This window comes from Panulirus ornatus, chromosome 9, assembly GCF_036320965.1.
Source record: "Panulirus ornatus isolate Po-2019 chromosome 9, ASM3632096v1, whole genome shotgun sequence".
In the NCBI taxonomy this organism is placed as follows: domain Eukaryota; kingdom Metazoa; phylum Arthropoda; class Malacostraca; order Decapoda; family Palinuridae; genus Panulirus; species Panulirus ornatus.
In genome coordinates, this window is record NC_092232.1 from 42,877,288 (window position 1) to 42,897,538 (window position 20,251).

The 20,251-nt window shown below is 41.3% G+C and overlaps 1 protein-coding gene across 1 annotated transcript in view; it reads left to right on the forward strand.

Annotated features, from left to right (window-relative positions):
• LOC139750367 (uncharacterized) overlaps positions 1-20,251 on the forward strand; it is a 146,237-nt gene that overhangs the window by 110,389 nt on the left and 15,597 nt on the right. Inside the window, exon 6 of the mRNA XM_071665086.1 lies at positions 8,276-8,401. Coding sequence (XP_071521187.1) covers positions 8,276-8,401 — 126 coding nt within the window. The remainder of the gene's footprint in view (positions 1-8,275; positions 8,402-20,251) is intronic.

Genomic DNA, 20,251 nt, shown 5'->3' on the forward strand with positions numbered 1-20,251 from the left:
GGACTTCTCAGGTAGCATGATAATGGACCTGGCTAAGTTGTTTCATAAAGAACTTAAATTACAACATGAGCGTGACTATAGTGAAGGATGGCTTCAAAGATTCAAGAAGTGTCATAGAATTTCCATGAATAAAGTGTGCAGAGAAAAGCGGTCTGCAAACCATGAAGGAGCTGCCAAGTGTGTGGATGAATTTGCGAAACTCAAAGCTGACGAGCACCTCAGTCCTGAGCAGGTGTCAAATGCAGACGAAACTGCTTATTCTGGTGATGCACACCTATGAAAACACTAACAACAGATGACGAAGAAGACTCCATAGGATTCAAACAATCTAAGGACAGACTTACCATCTTAGGGTGCTCAAACATTTAATATTTGTTTAATTTAAATTTCTAGCAGTCCATGGTATACTTTAGACTTATGGGAGGTATATAATTAATGGGATAGAGGTGTGTTGATGAATTATTATAATCTGACCATAGTTGGTCCAGCAAGATGGTTAATTCAGCAAGGCTTTGGAACCAAGATTGCCGGAAAATTGGTGGTGTACTTTTACTCCCAAAACATTTGGCTCTCTTCCTTAATCTTCTCATTTCCAGATGCATGAGCATTAGACTAATAATCACCCATCTCTTGTAATCCAATTTTATTTTTACCCACGAGTCTTAGGTCCACTTCCTTACACTTTCACACATTTTTGGAACTCTAGCTTCAGCAGCAGTGCTACCCCTTCCTTCTTCCTTTCTCACTCTAACCCCTGACTTTACCCTAGAAACATTCCCAGACCATTCTTTCCTCCTCCCTTTTAACTTTATTAGACTCTTAGCTAGAACATCCAGTTTCCTCTCCCCAAACATTCTAGCTATCTCTCTTTTCTTCCTTTCCTTTCAGACACCCTAGTCTTAGCCTTCAAGGGGGATGAGCACTCCTCACTTGGCTCCTCCTTCTGTTGAAACTTTTGAAATTAGAATATGAGGAAGGGAACACATGGGAAGTATTCTTTCTCTTCTATCCCTGCGGATAACATTTTGTCTTTTTTCTTGTACATTATTCCTTTCTCAGATATGTTGTACTGTCCTTGCATTGGACATATATATTTCACATATCATCCCTGGGGATAGGGATTAAGAGTACTTCCCACGTATTCCCTGCGTGTCGTAGAAGGCGACTAAAAGGGGAGGGAGCGGGGGGCTGGAAATCCTCCCCTCTCGGTTTTTTTTTTAATTTTCCAAAAGAAGGAACAGAGAATTGGGCCAGGTGAGGGTATTCCCTCAAAGGCCCAGTCCTCTGTTCTTAACGCTACCTCGCTAATGCGGGAAATGGCTAATAGTTTGAAAGAAAGAAAGAATTCTCCATGTAATTCCATATCCCATTACACATAATCCACCACTAGTTCCATGTCTATCTTGGAATTCCCCTCAATCTTTTACACATCCATTCATCATGGCCATTATTTCACTTACATCCATCTAAATATGCTGTGCCTTTCCTTTCTGTAATATGAATTGCCTTTTGTATATTCTGAGCATGCTTCAGTATTTTACGATTTTGCTTGTACTAATACAACATGCTACAGTTTATCACTTCAATTTATCTCCAGTTTTATTGTTTTCAGCTTTCTCCTACTTCATGTTTCAGTCTAAATTGTTTTAATGTAGAAATAGAAATAGTATTAGTATTAGTAGTTTCATGATAAGAGAAGTAGACCAGGCAGTATGATACAGTGGTTAAATTGATGAAAACTACTATTGACGTTTGTGTAAATAAATTATACATTTCCCTTTTCCATAGCCAGAGGTTGAACCATTATGTGACATTCATTTTTTTTCATTTCATTTCAAGCTAGAAGTTTCAGTTTTCTAAATTATTTCGTACATTTTTTCATATGTATATATATGTATATGTGTGTATGTGTGCGTATGTATGTGTATATATATATATATATATATATATATATATATATATATATATATATATATATATATGTGAATAAGAGCAAGGTTATTAGGTACAGTAGGGGTGAGGGTCAAGTCAATTGGGAGGTGAGTTTGAATGGAGAAAAACTGGAGGAAGTGAAGTGTTTTAGATATCTGGGAGTGGATCTGTCAGCGGATGGAACCATGGAAGCGGAAGTGGATCATAGGGTGGGGGAGGGGGCGAAAATTTTGGGAGCCTTGAAAAATGTGTGGAAGTCGAGAACATTATCTCGGAAAGCAAAAATGGGTATGTTTGAAGGAATAGTGGTTCCAACAATGTTGTATGGTTGCGAGGCGTGGGCTATGGATAGAGATGTGCGCAGGAGGATGGATGTGCTGGAAATGAGATGTTTGAGGACAATGTGTGGTGTGAGGTGGTTTGAGCGAGTGAGTAACGTAAGGGTAAGAGAGATGTGTGGAAATAAAAAGAGCGTGGTTGAGAGAGCAGAAGAGGGTGTTTTGAAATGGTTTGGGCACATGGAGAGAATGAGTGAGGAAAGATTGACCAAGAGGATATATGTGTCGGAGGTGGAGGGAACGAGGAGAAGAGGGAGACCAAATTGGAGGTGGAAAGATGGAGTGAAAAAGATTTTGTGTGATCGGGGCCTGAACATGCAGGAGGGTGAAAGGAGGGCAAGGAATAGAGTGAATTGGAGCGATGTGGTATACAGGGGTTGACGTGCTGTCAGTGGATTGAATCAAGGCATGTGAAGCGTCTGGGGTAAACCATGGAAAGCTGTGTAGGTATGTATATTTGCGTGTGTGGACGTATGTACATGTGTATGGGGGGGGTTGGGCCATTTCTTTCGTCTGTTTCCTTGCGCTACCTCGCAAACGCGGGAGACAGCGACAAAGTATAAAAAAAAAAAAAAAAAAAAAAAAAAAAAAAATATATATATATATTTTCTTTTTTTTTTTTTTTTTCAAACTATTCGGCATTTCCCGCATTAGCGAGGTAGCGTTAAGAACAGAGGACTGGGCCTTTGAGGGAATACCCTCACCTGGCCCAATTCTCTGTTCCTTCTTTTGGAAACTTGAAAAAAAAAACCGAGAGGGGAGGATTTCCAGCCCCCCGCTCCCTCCCCTTTTAGTCGCCTTCTACGACACGCAGGGAATACGTGGGAAGTATTCTTAATCCCCTATCCCCAGGGATCATATATATATATATATATATATATATATATATATATATATATATATATATATATATATATATATATATATATATGCATATATATGTGTATTATCCCTGGGGATAGGGGTGAAAGAATACTTCCCACGCATTCCTCGCGTGTTGTAGAAGGCGACTAGAGGGGACGGGAGCGGGGGGCCAGAAATCCTCCCCTCCTTGTATTTTTTTAACTTTCTAAAATGGGAAACAGAAGAAGGAGTCACGCGGGGAGTGCTCATCCTCCTTGAAGGCTCAGACTGGGGTGTCTAAATTTGTGTGGATGTAACCAAGATGTGAAAAAAGGAGAGATAGGTAGTATGTTTGAGGAAAGAAACCTGGATGTTTTGGCTCTGAGTGAAACGAAGCTCAAGGGTAAAGGGGAAGAGTGGTTTGGGAATGTCTTGGGAGTAAAGTCAGGGGTTAGTGAGAGAACAAGAGCAAGGGAAGGAGTAGCAGTACTCCTGAAACAGGAGTTGGGGGAGTATGTGATAGAATGTAAGAAAGTAAGTTCTCGATTAATATGGGTAAAACTGAAAGTTGATGGAGAGAGATGGGTGATTATTGGTGCATATGCACCTGGGCATGAGAAGAAAGATCATGAGAGGCAAGTGTTTTGGGAGCAGCTTAGTGGTTTTGATGCACGAGACCGGGTTATAGTGATGGGTGATTTGAATGCAAAGGTGAGTAATGTGGCAGTTGAGGGAATAATTGGTATACATGGGGTGTTCAGTGTTGTAAATGGAAATGGTGAAGAGCTTGTAGATTTATGTGCTGAAAAAAGGACTGGTGATTGGGAATGCCTGGTTTAAAAAGAGAGATATACATAAGTATACGTATGTAAGTAGGAGAGATGGCCAGAGAGCGTTATTGGATTACGTGTTAATTGACAGGCGCGCGAAAGAGAGACTTTTGGATGTTAATGTGCTGAGAGGTGCAACTGGAGGGATGTCTGATCATTATCTTGTGCAGGCAAAGGTGAAGATTTGTATGGGTTTTCAGAAAAGAAGAGTGAATGTTGGGGTGAAGAGGGTGGTGAGAGTAAGTGAGCTTGGGAAGGAGACTTGTGTGAGGAAGTACGAGGAGAGACTGAGTACAGAATGGAAAAAGGTGAGAACAATGGAAGTAAGGGGAGTGGGGGAGGAATGGGATGTATTTAGGGAATCAGTGATGGATTGCGCAAAAGATGCTTGTGGCATGAGAAGAGTGGGAGGTGGGTTGATTAGAAAGGGTAGTGAGTGGTGGGATGAAGAAGTAAGATTATTAGTGAAAGAGAAGAGAGAGGCATTTGGACGATTTTTGCAGGGAAAAAATGCAATTGAGTGGGAGATGTATAAAAGAAAGAGACAGGAGGTCAAGAGAAAGGTGCAAGAGGTGAAAAAGAGGGCAAATGAGAGTTGGAGTGAGAGAGTATCATTAAATTTTAGGGAGAATAAAAAGATGTTCTGGAAGGAGGTAAATAAAGTGCGTAAGACAAGGGAGCAAATGGGAACTTCAGTGAAGGGCGCAAATGGGGAGGTGATAACAAGTAGTGGTGATGTGAGAAGGAGATGGAGTGAGTATTTTGAAGGTTTGTTGAATGTGTTTGATGATAGAGTGGCAGATATAGGGTGTTTTGGTCGAGGTGTGTGCAAAGTGAGAGGGTTAGGGAAAATGATTTGGTAAACAGAGAAGAGGTAGTAAAAGCTTTGCGGAAGATGAAAGCTGGCAAGGCAGCAGGTTTGGATGGTATTGCAGTGGAATTTATTAAAAAAGGGGGTGACTGTATTATTGACTGGTTGGTAAGGTCATTTAATGTATGTATGACTCATGGTGAGGTGCCTGAGGATTGGCGGAATGCGTGCATAGTGCCATTGTACAAAGGCAAAGGGGATAAGAGTGAATGCTCAAATTTCAGAGGTATAAGTTTGTTGAGTATTCCTGGTAAATTATATGGGAGGGTATTGATTGAGAGGGTGAAGGCATGTACAGAGCATCAGATTGGGGAAGAGCAGTGTGGTTTCAGAAGTGGTAGAGGATGTGTGGATCAGGTGTTTGCTTTGAAGAATATTATTATTTTTTTATTATACTTTGTCGCTGTCTCCCGCGTTTGTGAGGTAGCGCAAGGAAACAGACGAAAGAAATGGCCCAACCCCCCCCCATACACATGTATATACATACGTCCACACACGCAAATATACATACCTACACAGCTTTCCATGGTTTACCCCAGACGCTTCACATGCCTTGATTCAATCCACTGACAGCACGTCAACCCCGGTATACCACATCGCTCCAATTCACTCTATTCCTTGCCCTCCTTGCTTTGAAGAATGTATGTGAGAAATACTTAGAAAAGCAAATGGATTTGTATGTAGCATTTATGGATCTGGAGAAGGCATATGATAGAGTTGATAGAGATGCTCTGTGGAAGGTATTAAGAATATATGGTGTGGGAGGCAAGTTGTTAGAAGCAGTGAAAAGTTTTTATCGAGGATGTAAGGCATGTGTACGTGTAGGAAGAGAGGAAAGTGATTGGTTCTCAGTGAATGTAGGTTTGTGGCAGGGGTGTGTGATGTCTCCATGGTTGTTTAATTTGTTTATGGATGGGGTTGTTAGGGAGGTGAATGCAAGAGTTTTGGAAAGAGGGGCAAGTATGAAGTCTGTTGTGGATGAGAGAGCTTGGGAAGTGAGTCAGTTGTTGTTCGCTGATGATACAGCGCTGGTGGCTGATTCATGTGAGAAACTGCAGAAGCTGGTGACTGAGTTTGGTAAAGTGTGTGAAAGAAGAAAGTTAAGAGTAAATGTGAATAAGAGCAAGGTTATTAGGTACAGTAGGGTTGAGGGTCAAGTCAATTGGGAGGTAAGTTTGAATGGAGAAAAACTGGAGGAAGTAAAGTGTTTTAGATATCTGGGAGTGGATCTGGCAGCGGATAGAACCGTGGAAGCGGAAGTGGATCATAGGGTGGGGGAAGGGGCGAAAATCCTGGGAGCCTTGAAGAATGTGTGGAAGTCGAGAACATTATCTCGGAAAGCAAAAATGGGTATGTTTGAAGGAATAGTGGTTCCAACAATGTTATATGGTTGCGAGGCGTGGGCTATGGATAGAGTTGTGTGGAGGAGGGTGGATGTGCTGGAAATGAGATGTTTGAGGACAATATGTGGTGTGAGGTGGTTTGATCGAGTAAGTAATGTAAGGGTAAGAGAGATGTGTGGAAATAAAAAGAGCATGGTTGAGAGAGCAGAAGAGGGTGTTTTGAAATGGTTTGGGCACATGGAGAGAATGAGTGAGGAAAGAGTGACCAAGAGGATATATGTGTCGGAGATGGAGGGAACGAGGAGAAGTGGGAGACCAAATTGGAGGTGGAAAGATGGAGTGAAAAAGATTTTGTGTGATCGGGGCCTGAACATGCAGGAGGGTGACAGGAGGGCAAGGAATAGAGTGAATTGGATCGATGTGGTATACCGGGGTTGACGTGCTGTCAGTGGATTGAATCAGGGCATGTGAAGTGTCTGGGGTAAACCATGGAAAGCTGTGTAGGTATGTATATTTGCGTGTGTGGACGTGTATGTATATACATGTGTATGGGGGTGGGTTGGGCCATTTCTTTCGTCTGTTTCCTTGCGCTACCTCACAAACGCGGGAGACAGCGACAAAGCAAAAAAAAAAAAAATTAGTAGTAGAAGTAGTAGAAGGTAAGGACATTAGACAGGAACATTAGGTAGATGTAGTTGGTATAAGTATTAGAACATTAGGTAGTAGTTGTCATTTGGAGCCTGTGGAAACACTGCGTTGGAATTGCCCTCTGCCAATGGTCTGTTAAAGGTGAAACACTAAAAGTCTAACAAGTGGCACAAAAGTTCATCAGTTATGGAGACACTTTTTTCATTGCAACCCCCTTGAGGGAGTTCCTGATGGGGACAGGCATCAGAAATATAGATAGATAGACAGATGCCATTTTATGTATACTTGTTGTGCTTGATTGGTCTATGGTTTGTCTCAGAAGCATTGTATGAGGATTGATTATTGTTTCTTTCATATCTTTCTTTGAATATTGCTGGACTTCCGCCTGGCCATGGTGTTGAGTTTTCTCTTAAGCTGATCTGTTTTTTCAGTTATTTTTCTTTGATATACATTTATATCTGTATTTGCATGTTTATCATTTTGTCATATTCATTGAATATTTCATCATTCTTGTACTAAATACTGACATACTTTGGTTATTTAACATTTTGCAGATTTTTTTTTGAGGTGGAGGTTTCATGTACATACTTGGCACCTTCCTTGAAGGGTCCAGTCACAGACTTTTTGTTCTTTCTTTGTTTATGTAAGCAAATAGGGCTTTTGGATTTAGATCCATGCTTTTGATTACTTTCTCTTCTCTTAAGCTCTGTTCTCTTCTATGTGACTCCATTATTTCCATTATCTTTTATCCTTTCTTCCAATTGTTCCTTTCTCTGCTTGTTGGAAAATTTGGTTTTTCTTCATTCCCTTCTTCTGTTTATCTAGATTTCTTGTCTGTGGTATCTGTCCCTTAACCATATTTTATGTGTGGCACTAATGTTGCAGTCATGTGACCGTTGCTGTGTTTGTTTTTGCATTATTGCTGTATATACTAAGGGGGAGCCTTAGAAGATAGAAGGATGGAGTTGGAGAGGCTCTGAATTACTGGAGTCTGAATGTGCAGGGAGATGAAAGGCATGCCTAGGATTGCATGAATTGGAGCATTGTGGTATACTGAGGGCAACGTGCTTGTAGAGGGCTGTGGTTGGGGAAAGTACAGAAGGATCTGTGAGTCTTATCTGTGGATAAGGTTTTGTAATATTATACATGATAGCTAGAGATTAGGCAGTCCTTCATCCATTCTAGATGTCTAATTGCCTTGCTAAGTGGAAAATGATGCATCAGTATGGGAAAAGAGCAATAAACAGGATTATGTGTGAAATCTTAAGTTTTGTTGGAGCCATTATAATGAAGCCTTTGGATTTTGCCTCAATTTTTCTTGGCACAATATATGAGTTGGCCATGTTTGTATTGATCAATAAAGTCATCCATGCTCATGTTGAATGTTCTTTATGGATTTTTATGACAATGCTCCATTATGTTCCCTCTTGATTGCTTGTAATTCTTTAATACATGTCTACTTTTTGACAGCTCAACAGGGTTCGCTCTAAGAAGGAAGATAGCATTAGAATAAAGAAACTTAAGACAGCTTACAGGAGGAAACTGGAAACACTTAAGCGTCTTGGCATTAGCATAAACCTTGAGCTGCCTCAGGTGGTAAGTAGAAATTTATTTTTTTGATTTCATAGAATACAGGTAATTTGAGGAAAAGTAACTGTGTTAGGTGAGGTCACATATGATGATGTGTTTAAGTCAGCATTTCAAGATAGTAGGCAAGGGCAGGTGACCCCTCTTAATCCATGTAAACACGGTCATGAATGGGAAGGATTGTCTTGTTCCTCCATGGATGTTTATATAAATCAATTGCATGTTTGTTTGTTTTTCTTTTTTTGTACCATGTAGTGGTCAGCCACTCATTTTATCCTGTTTTTCTTTTTTTTTTTCATCCTGAATGTTCTTGTGATTTGCCATATAATCCCCATACACTTCTGGTATCCACTTCACTTTAGGGATGTTTTTCTAGAAGTCACAACGTAATGGAAGCACTCTACTGTGAATTTCATTTTCTGTTGGGATTATCTTGAGATTATGTTCCTTGGGGATTTTTTTCAATCTAATTTGCTCATGAAAAGACAAATAAAAAGCCTCAGAACGTACAGTATGATGTAGGCACATTACTAATCTAAGTATTTAGTTACAGAGCATATACCTTGAAATACTGTATTAGAATGAAACTTAAGAGATAACACTAAATATGAAGTTTTTTTGGTAGGTGAAGGCTCTGATACCAACACTACATTGACCAGCATGAAAGTGTCTCAAAATTTTTAGCTTTACTTCCAGTATGTTTCTCTTCCTATTCTTCTTCTCAGAAGCATGAGACTCAATGGGCACTTTCCTCTCTTGTGCAACATTTTAGGTACAGGTGTTTTTAATGCAGTATTATAAGGTAAACTGCACATTTGTATTCACTGTAACACCTGTGCTGGTTGTCATGGGGATGCTCCTGCTTGCTAGCAAATGATCGCTTATCAGAGGAAATACTTATTGCTGTGAACTGTACAGTTTTGAAACTTAATATTTGTGTGTGTTTATGTATATCATTTTACTTGTTTCATTGTAGGCAGTATCCATAATACAGTATCAATAATACTGTATTTTTAAATTTGTCAATTTTTTCAGTTTTTTCCATTAATCAATTTTTTTAATAACACTATAAACAGATCACCAGATAGTGGGTCGCTGGAGTATAGAGACCTAACACATGTGCTTAACCTCTGAAATTGGTTTTCCATGTTTTTTGTTTTTCATGTGCACTTTAACCATTTTCTTAAGTACATTTACATTCCCTCTACAAAGTTGAGAAGTTAATCCTGTCCTTTTTTGTCATATATATTTCCCCTTCCCCTTCTATGTGCTGGGATGCATTCCTGGAAAAAAAGTGCATGCAGCCAACTCTTGCATAAGGAAAATAGGGTTGCAATCCCAACACCTCCCAGAGTCCCAATTTTTTCACTTCTTTCATGGAAAAAGTGGACTTACTAATTTTTAGGGACGGGAGCGGGGGGCTGGAAACCCTCCTCTCCTTGTATTTTAACTTTCTAAAAGAGGAAACAGAAGAAGGAGTCACATGGGGAGTGCTCATCCTCCTCGAAGGCTCAGATTAGGGTGTCTAAATGTGTGTGGATGTAACCAAGATGAGAAAAAAGGAGAGATAGGTAGTATGTTTGAGGAAAGGAACCTGGATGTTTTGGCTCTGAGTGAAACGAAGCCCAAGGGTAAAGGAGAAGAGTGTTTTTGGAATGTCTTGGGAGTAAAGTCAGGGGTTAGTGAGAGGACAAGAGCAAGGGAAGGAGTAGCACTACTCCTGAAACAGGAGTGTTGGGAGTATGTGATGGAGTGTTAGAAAGTAAACTCTAGACTGATATGGGTAAAACTAAAAGTTGATGGAAAGAGATGGGTGATTATTGGTGCATATGCACCTGGGCATGAGAAGAAAGATCTTGAGAGGCAAGTGTTTTGGGAGCAGCTGAGTGAGTGTGTTAGTAGTTTTGATGCATGAGACCAGGTTATAGTGATGGGTGATTTGAATGCAAAGGTAAGTAATGTGGCAGTTGAGGGAATAATTGGTGTACATGGGGTGTTCAGTGTTGTAAATGGAAATGGTGAAGAGTTTGTAATTTTTTTTTTTTTTTTTTTTTTTTTTTTTTGCTTTGTCGCTGTCTCCCGCGTTTGCGAGGTAGCGCAAGGAAACAGACGAAAGAAATGGCCCAACCCACCCCCATACACATGTATATACATACGTCCACACACGCAAATATACATACCTACACAGCTTTCCATGGTTTACCCCAGACGCTTCACATGCCTTGATTCAATCCACTGACAGCACGTCAACCCCGGTATACCACATCGCTCCAATTCACTCTATTCCTTGCCCTCCTTTCACCCTCCTGCATGTTCAGGCCCCGATCACACAAAATCTTTTTCACTCCATCTTTCCACCTCCAATTTGGTCTCCCTCTTCTCCTCGTTCCCTCCACCTCCGACACATATATCCTCTTGGTCAATCTTTCCTCATTCATTCTCTCCATGTGACCAAACCATTTCAAAACACCCTCTTCTGCTCTCTCAACCACGCTCTTTTTATTTCCACACATCTCTCTTACCCTTACGTTACTTACTCGATCAAACCACCTCACACCACACATTGTCCTCAAACATCTCATTTCCAGCACATCCATCCTCCTGCGCACAACTCTATCCATAGTCTACGCCTCGCAAGCATACAACATTGTTGGAACCACTATTCCTTCAAACATACCCATTTTTGCTTTCCGAGATAATGTTCTAGACTTCCACACATTCTTCAAGGCTCCCAGAATTTTCGCCCCCTCCCCCACCGTATGATCCACTTCCGCTTCCATGGTTCCATCCGCTGCCAGATCCACTCCCAGATATCTAAAACACTTCACTTCCTCCAGTTTTTCTCCATTCAAACTCACCTCCCAATTGACTTGACCCTCAACCCTACTGTACCTAATAACCTTGCTCTTATTCACATTTACTCTTAACTTTCTTCTGAAAAAGGACTGGTGATTGGGAATACCTGGTTTAAAAAGAGAAATGTAAATAAGGATACGTATGTAAGTAGGAGAGATGGCCAGAGAGCGTTATTGGATTACATATTAATTGATAGGCACACAAAAGAGAGACTTTTGGATGTTAATGTGCTGAGAGGTGCAACTGGAGGGATGTCTGATCATTATCTCGTGGAGGTGAAGGTGAAGATTTGTAGAGGTTTTCAGAAAAGAATAGAGAATGTTGGGGTGAAGAGAGTGGTGAGAGTAAGTGAGCTTGGGAAGGAGACTTGTGTGAGGAAGTACCAGGAGAGACTGAGAACAGAATGGAAAAAGGTGAGAACAAAGGAGGTAAGGGGAGTGGAGGAGGAATGGGATGTATTTAGGGAAGCAGTGGTGGCTTGCGCAAAAGATGCTTGTGGCATGAGAAGCTTAGGAGGTGGACAGATTAGAAAGGGTAGTGAGTGGTGGGATGAAGAAGTAAGATTATTAGTGAAAGAGAAGAGAGAGGCATTTGGATGATTTTGGCAGGGAAATAATGCAAATGAGTGGGAGACGTATAAAAGAAAGAGGCAGGAAGTCAAGAGAAGGGTGCAAGAGATGAAAAAGAGGGCAAATGAGAGTTGGGGTGAGAGAGTATTATCAAATTTTAGGGATAATAAAAAGATGTTTTGGAAGGAGATAAATAAAGTGTGTAAGACAATTGAAGAAATGGGGACTTCAGTGAAGGGGGCAAGTGGGGAGGTGATAACAAGTAGTGGTGATGTGAGAAGGAGATGGAGTGAGTATTTTGAAGGATTGTTGAATGTGTTTGATGATAGAGTGGCAGATATAGGGTGTTTTGGTCGAGGTGGTGTGCAAAGTGAGAGGGTTAGGGAAAATGATTCGGTAAACAGAGAAGAGGTAGTAGAGAAGAGGTAGTAAAAGCTTTGCGGAAGATGAAAGCCGGCAAGGCAGCGGGTTTGGATGGTATTGCAGTGGAATTTATTAATAAAGGGGATGACTGAATTGTTGACTGGTTGGTAAGGCTATTTAATGTATGTATGACTCATAGTGAGGTGCCTGAGGATTGGCAGAATGCTTGCATAGTGCCATTGTACAAAGGCAATGGGGATAAAAGTGAGTGCTCAAATTAAAGGTATAAGTTTGTTGAGTATTCCTGGGAAATTATATGGGAGGGTATTGATTGAGAGGGTGAAGGCATGTACAGAGTATCAGATTGGGGAAGAGCAGTGTGGTTTCAGAAGTGGTAGAGGATGTGCAGATCAGGTGTTTGCTTTGAAGAATGTATGTGAGATATACTTAGAAAAGCAAATGGATTTGTATGTAGCATTTATGGATCTTGAGAAGGCATATGATAGAGTTGATAGAGATGCTCTGTGGAAGGTATTAAGAATATATGGTGTGGGAGGCAAGTTGTTAGAAGCAGTGAAAAGTTTTTATTAAGGATGTAAGGCACGTGTATGTGTGGGAAGAGAGGAAAGTGATTGGTTCTCAGTGAATGTAGGTTTGCGGCAGGTGTGTGTGATGTCTCCATGGTTGTTTAATTTGTTAATGGATGGGGTTGTTAGGGAGGTGAATGTAAGAATATTGGAAAGAGGGGTAAGTATGCAGTCTGTTGTGGATGAGAGAGCTTGGGAAGTGAGTCAGTTGTTGTTCGCTGATGATACAGCGCTGGTGGCTGATTCATGTGAGAAACTGCAGAAGCTGGTGACTGAGTTTGGTAAAGTGTGTGAAAGAAGAAAGCTGAGAGTAAATGTGAATAAGAGCAAGGTTATTAGGTACAGTAGGGTTGAGGGTCAAGGCAATTGGGAGGTAAGTTTGAATGGAGAAAAACTGGAGGAAGTGAAGTGTTTTAGATATCTGGGAGTTTATTTGGCAGCGGATGGAACCATGGAAGCGGAAGTGAATCATAGGGTGGGGGAGGGGGCGAGAGTTCTGGGAGCGTTGAAGAATGTGTGGAAGTCGAGAACATTATCTCGGAAAGCAAAAATGGGTATGTTTGAAGGAATAGTGATTCCAACATGTTATATGGTTGCGAGGCGTGGGCTATGGATAGAGTTGTGCGGAGGAGGGTGGATGTGCTGGAAATGAGATGTTTGAGGACAGTATATGGTGTGAGGTGGTTTGATCGAGTAAATGATAATAGGGTAAGAGAGATGTGTGGTAGTAAAAAGTGTGGTTGAGAGAGCAGAAGAGGGTGTGTTGAAATGGTTTGGTCATATGGAGAGAATGAGTGAGGAAAGATTGACAAAGAGGGTATATGTGTCGGAGGTGGAGGGAACGAGGAGAAGTGGGAGACCAAATTGGAGGTGGAAGGATGGAGTTAAAAAGATTTTGAGTGATCTGGGCCTGAACATGCAGGAGGGTGAAAAAGGAATAGAGAGAATTGGAATGATGTGGTATACCGGGGTCGACGTGCTGTCAATGGATTGAAGCAGGGCATGTGAAGTGTCTGGGGTAAACCATGGAAAGTTGTGTGGGGCCTGGATGTGGAAAGGAAGCTGTGGTTTCTGTGCATTATTACATGACAGCTAGAGACTGAATGTGAACGAAAGTGGCCTTTGTTGTCTTTTCCTAGCGCTACCTCGCACACATTTGGGGGGAGGGGGTGGTTATTTTCATGTGTGGCGAGGTGGCGATGGGAATGAGTAAAGGCAGACAGTATGAATTATGTGCATGTGTATATATGTATATGTCTGTGTGTGTATATATATGTATACATTGAGATGTATAGGTATGTATATTTGAGTGTGTGGATGTGTATGTATATACATGTGTATGTGGGTGGGTTAGGCCATTCTTTCATCTGTTTCCTTGCGCTACCCCGCTAACACAGGAGACAGCGACAAAGCAAAATAGATAAATAAATACTAATTTTTTAGACGTGCTTTACAAAAAGAAACTTTGTAGGGATTATTTTTTTCGTACTTGATTGCTATTTCCATGTTTGTGAGGTAGCACAAGGAAACATCCACTCATGTACATACTGTATATACTTGTGTATAGTAAAAGTTTTTAAGACTGAATTTTTAGACAAAAAATTGGGGTCATTGTATACATGAGTAATGATTTAGGTTGAAATCTGTTCATGATAGGAAGGGTTAGGAGCAACTTTTAACTTGACATAAAAAATGTTTACCAGTTACTACCAGTAAACAATGGAAATGTAAAATATGTACCAATTTGCAATGAAAAGCTGTGTAGTACTACGCCTTCAGCAGATGAAGCTCACCAACTTACAGTAGGCTAACTTACATTACAACATGCTTTCAGTAGTCTGTGTTGAAGTTCTTAGCTCAAGGCTAACTTATCATTTCATATATGGTATAGATCTACAAAAAATACTGGTAATGAAAATATTTTCGATATTTCACACGGTATAATAATCCAACTCAGTCTCATATTATTTGGCATAGTTGCCAGGGCAGATCTCCTGCATTATCATAGCAAGCACAAAGTAGCCAAATGCATGTTAAGTTACAGCATGGTAGCGCAGGACAATATTAAACATAAAGTATTCATTTCTAAAAGTTTATGGATACATTAATTTTTTTCATTGAATTTGAAACCTCAATTTTGTTAATTTAATTTGAAACAAAAGAAAACTACGATGCCATATTTCGGAATATTCTCATTAAAATCCAACAAAATAATTTTCCTTGTCATCGTCTTCAGCACCAAACAGCTCCTACCAGTCCTCTCCTTGAACAGCTTTGTCATATGGATCAACACCATCTTCAGCCAGAGGATTATCAATACCTTCATCCTCAATCATGCTGTCATTAGCATCATAATCCCTCAAGTAGTCATCTGTTCCATCAAGAGCTTTCAAATTACAGTTACACCACTGATTTTCTGGCACTCTTGGTTCCAAGAGTTGAAAAATGTGTGGAAGTCGAGAATGCTATCTTAGAAAGCAAAAATGGGTATGTTTGAAGGAATAGTGGTTCCAACAATGTTATATGGTTGTGAGGCGTGAGCTATAATTAGAGTTGTGCGGAGGAGGGTGGATGTGCTGGAAATGAGATGTTTGAGGACAATATGTGGTTTGATATGGTTTGATCGAGTAAGTAATGAAAGGGTAAGAGAGATTTGTGATAATAAAAAGAGTGTGGTTGAGAGAGCAGAAGAGGGTGTTTTGAAATGGTTTGGTCACATGGAGAGAATAAGTGAGGAAAGATTGACCAAGAGGATATATGTGTCAGAGGTGGAGGGAATGAGGAGAAGTGGGAGACCTGATTGGAGGTGGAAAGATGGAGTGAAAAAGATTTTGAGTGATTGGGGCCTGAACATGCAGGAGGGTGAAATGCGTGCAAGGAATAGAGTGAATTGGAGCGATGTGGTATACCAGTGTCGAAGTGCTGTCAATGGATTGCACCAGGGTATGTGAAGTGTCTGGGGTAAACCATGGAAAGTTTTATGGGGCCTGGATGTGGAAAAGGAGCTGTGGTTTCAGTGCATTACACATGACAGCTAGAGACTGAGTGTGAATGAATGTGGCCTTTGTTGTCTTTTCCTAGCGCTACCTCGCGCACATGCTGGGGGAGGGGGTTGTCATTTCATGTGTGGCGGGGTGGCGACGGGAATGAATAAGGGCAGACAGTATGAATTATGTACATGTGTATATATGTATATGTCTGTGTGTGTATATATATATGTATACATTGAGATGTATATATATGTATATTTGCGTGTGTGGACGTGTATGTATATACATGAGTATGTGGGTGGGATGGGCCATTCTTTCGTCTGTTTCCTTATGCTACCTCGCTAATGCGGGAGACAGCGACAAAGCATAATAAATAAATAAATACACAGACTTATACATATATACACATGCATATAATTCATACGTGCTGCCTTTATTCATTCCCGTCACCACCCCGCGTTAGCGAGGTAGCGCAAGGAAACAGATGAAAGGATGGCCCAACCCACCCACATACACATGTATATACATGTCCACACACACACATATACATACCTATACATTTCAACATATACATATATATACATACTAACACGCATACATATATACACATGTACATAATTTGTACTTGCTGCCTTTATTAATGCCTGTTGCCACCCTGCCACACATGAAACAGTGCCCCCCTCCTCCCAGACGTGCGCTAGGAAAAGACAACAAAGGACACATTCATTCACACTCAGTCTCTAGCTGTCATGTTTGATGCACTGAAATCACAGCTCCTTTTCCACATCCAGGCCCCACAAAACTTTCCATGGTTTACCCTAGACACTTCACATGCCCTGGTTCAATCCACTGACAGCACGTCTACTCTAGTATACCACATCATTCCAATTCACTCTATTCCTTGCACCCCTTTTACCCTCCTGCATGTTCAGGCCCTGATCGTTCAAAATCTTTTTCACTCCATCCTTCCACCCCCAATTTGACTCCCATTTCTCCTCATTCCTTCCACTTCTGACACATATATCCTTTGTCAATCTTTCCTCACTCATTCGCTCCGTGCGACCAAACCATTTCAATACACTCTCTTCTGCTCTCTCAACCACACTCTTTTTATTACCACTTATCTCTTACCCTTTCATTACTTACTTGATCAAAACATCACACCACATATTGTACTCAAACATTTCATTTCCAACACATCCACCCTCCTTCACACAACCTTATCTATAGCCCATGTCTCACAACCATATGACATTGTTGGAACCACTATTCCTTCAAACATACCCAATTTTGCATTCCAAGATAACTTTCTCACCTTCCACACATTGTTCACTGCTCCCAGAACCTTCGCCCCCTCCTCCACCCTGTGACTCACTTCCTCTTCCATGGTTCCATCCTCTGCCAAATCCACTCCCAGATATCTAAGACACTTCACTTCCTCCAGTTTTTCTCCCTTCAAACTTATCTCCCAGTTGACTTGTCCCTTAACCCTACTGAACTTAATAAACATACTCTTATTCACATTTACTCTCAGCTTTCTTCTTTCACACACTTTAGTTAATACAGTCTCCAACTTCTGCAGTTTCTCACTCGAATCAGCCACCAGTGCTGCATCATCAGCTAACAACAACTGACTCATTTCTCAAGCCCTCTCATCCACAACAGACTACATACTTGCCCCTCTCTCCAAAACTCTTGCATTCACCTCCCTAACAACCCTACCCATAAACAAATTAAACAACCATGGAGACATCACACACCCCTTCCGCAAACCGACATTCACTGGGAACCATTCACTTTCCTCTCCCCCCACTCGTACACCTGCCTTACATCCTCGATAAAAACTTTTCACTGCTTCTAGCAACTCCCACAGAACATCTTTATCAACTCTATCATATTCCTTCTCCAGAACCATAAATGCTACATACAAATCCATCTATTTTTCTAATTATTTCTCACATACATTCTTCAAACCAAACACTTGATCCGCACATCCTCTACCACTTCTGAAACCACACTGCTCTTCCCCAATCTGATGTTCTGTAGATGCCTTCACCCTCTCGATGAATACCCTCCCATATAATTTCCCAGGAATACTCAACAAACTTGTTCCTCTGTAATTTGACACGCATCCTTATCCACCTTTGCCTTTGTACAATGGCACTATTGATGCGTTCTGCCAATCTTCATGCACTTCACAGTGAACCATCCATACATACATTGAATATCCTTACCAACCAGTCAACAACACAGTTACCCCATTTTTAATAAATTCCACTGCAATACCATCCAAACCCGCCGCCTTGCCGGCTTTCATCTTCTACAAAGCTTTCATTACCTCTTATCTGTTTGCCAAACCATTCTCCCTGACTCTCTCACTTCGCTCACCACTGGCCAAAACACCCTATATCTGCCACTCTGTCATCAAGCACATTCAGCAAACCTTCAAAATACTCACTTGATCTCTTTCTCACATCACCACTATTTGTTATTACCTCCTCATTAGCCCCCTTTGCCAAGTTCACTTACTCTCACCTCTCGTCACCCCAACATTCTCTCTTCTTTTCTGAAAACCTTTACATATCTTCAACTTTGTCTCCACTATATAATGATCAGACATCCCTCCAGTTGCCCCTCTCAGCACATTAACATCCAAAAGTCTCTCTTTCATGTGCCAATCAATCAACGTGTAATCCAATAATGCTCTCTGGCCATCTTTCCTACTTACATATGTATTCTTATGTATATCTCTCTTCTTAAACCATATATTCCCAATCACCAGTCCTTTTTCAGCACACAAATTTACAAGCTCTTCACCATTTACTTTTACAGCAATGAACACCCCATGTACACCAATTATACCCTCAACTGCCACATGACTCACCTTTGCATTCAAATCGCCCATCACTATATCCCAGTCTTGTGCATCAAAGCTGCTAACACACTCAGCTGCTCCCAATACACTTGCCTTTCATAATCTTTCTTCTCATGAGCAGATGCAGAGGCACCAATAATCACCCATCTCTCTCCATCCACTTTCAGTTTTACCCATGTCAATCTAGAGTTTACTTTCTTACACTATGTCATGTACTCCCACAACTCCTGCTTCAGGAGTAGTGGTACTCCTTCGTTTCCTCATGTCCTCTCACCAACCCCTGACAGTACTCTCAAAACATTTCCAAACCACTTTTTCCCTTTACCCTTGAGCTTCGTTTCATTCAGAGCCAAAACATCCAGGTTCCTTGTTAGCAAGCTAGCGCAAGGAAACAGACGAAAGAATGCCCCGGCCCATCCACATACACATGTATATACATACACATCCACACACAGCACATATACATACCTATACATCTCAATGTATACATATATATACACACACAGACATATACATACATACACATATACATAATTCATACTGTCTGCTCTTATTCATTCCCATCACCACCCTGCCACACATGAAATGACAATCCCCTCCCCCCGCATGTGCGCAAGGTAGCGCTAGGAAAAGACAACAAAGGCCACATTTGTTCACACTCAGTCTCTAGCTGTTGTGTATAATGCACCAAAACCACAGCTCCCTTTCCACGTCCAGGCCCCACAAAACTTTCCATGGTTTACCCCAGATGCTTCACATGCCTTGGTTCAATCCATTGACAGCACGTCGACCCTGGTATACCACATCGTTCCAATTCACTCTATTCCTTGCACGCCTTTCACCCTCCTGCATGGTCAGGCCCCGATCACTCAAAATCTTTTTCACTCCATCTTTCCACCTCCAATTTGGTCTCCCACTTCTCCTTGTTCCCTGCACCTCTGACACATATATCCTCTTGGTCAATCTTTCCTCACTCATTCTCTCCATGTGCCCAAACCATTTCAAAACACCCTCTTCTGCTCTCTCAACCATGCTCTTTTTTTTCCACACATCTCTCTTACCCTTACGTTACTTACTCGATCAAACCACCTCACACCACACATTGTCCTCAAACATCTCATTTCCAGCACATCCATCCTCCTGCGCACAACTCTATCCATAGCCCATGCCTCGCAACCATACAACATTGTTGGAACCACTATTCCTTCAAGCATACCCATTTTTGCTTTCCGAGATAATGTTCTCGACTTCCACACATTCTTCAAGGCTCCCAGAATTTTCGCCCCCTCCCCCACCCTATGATCCACCTCCGCTTCCATGGTTCCATCCGCTGCCAGATCCACTCCCAGATATCTAAAACACTTTACTTCCTCCAGTTTTTCTCCATTCAAACTTACCTCCCAGTTGACTTGACCCTCAACCCTACTGTACTTAATAACCTTGCTCTTATTCACATTTACTCTTAACTTTCTTCTTTCACACACTTTACCAAACTCAGTCACCAGCTTCTGCAGTTTCTCACATGAATCAGCCACCAGCGCTGTATCATCAGCGAACAACAACTGATTCACTTCCCAAGCTCTCTCATCCCCAACAGACTTCATACTTGCCCCTCTTTC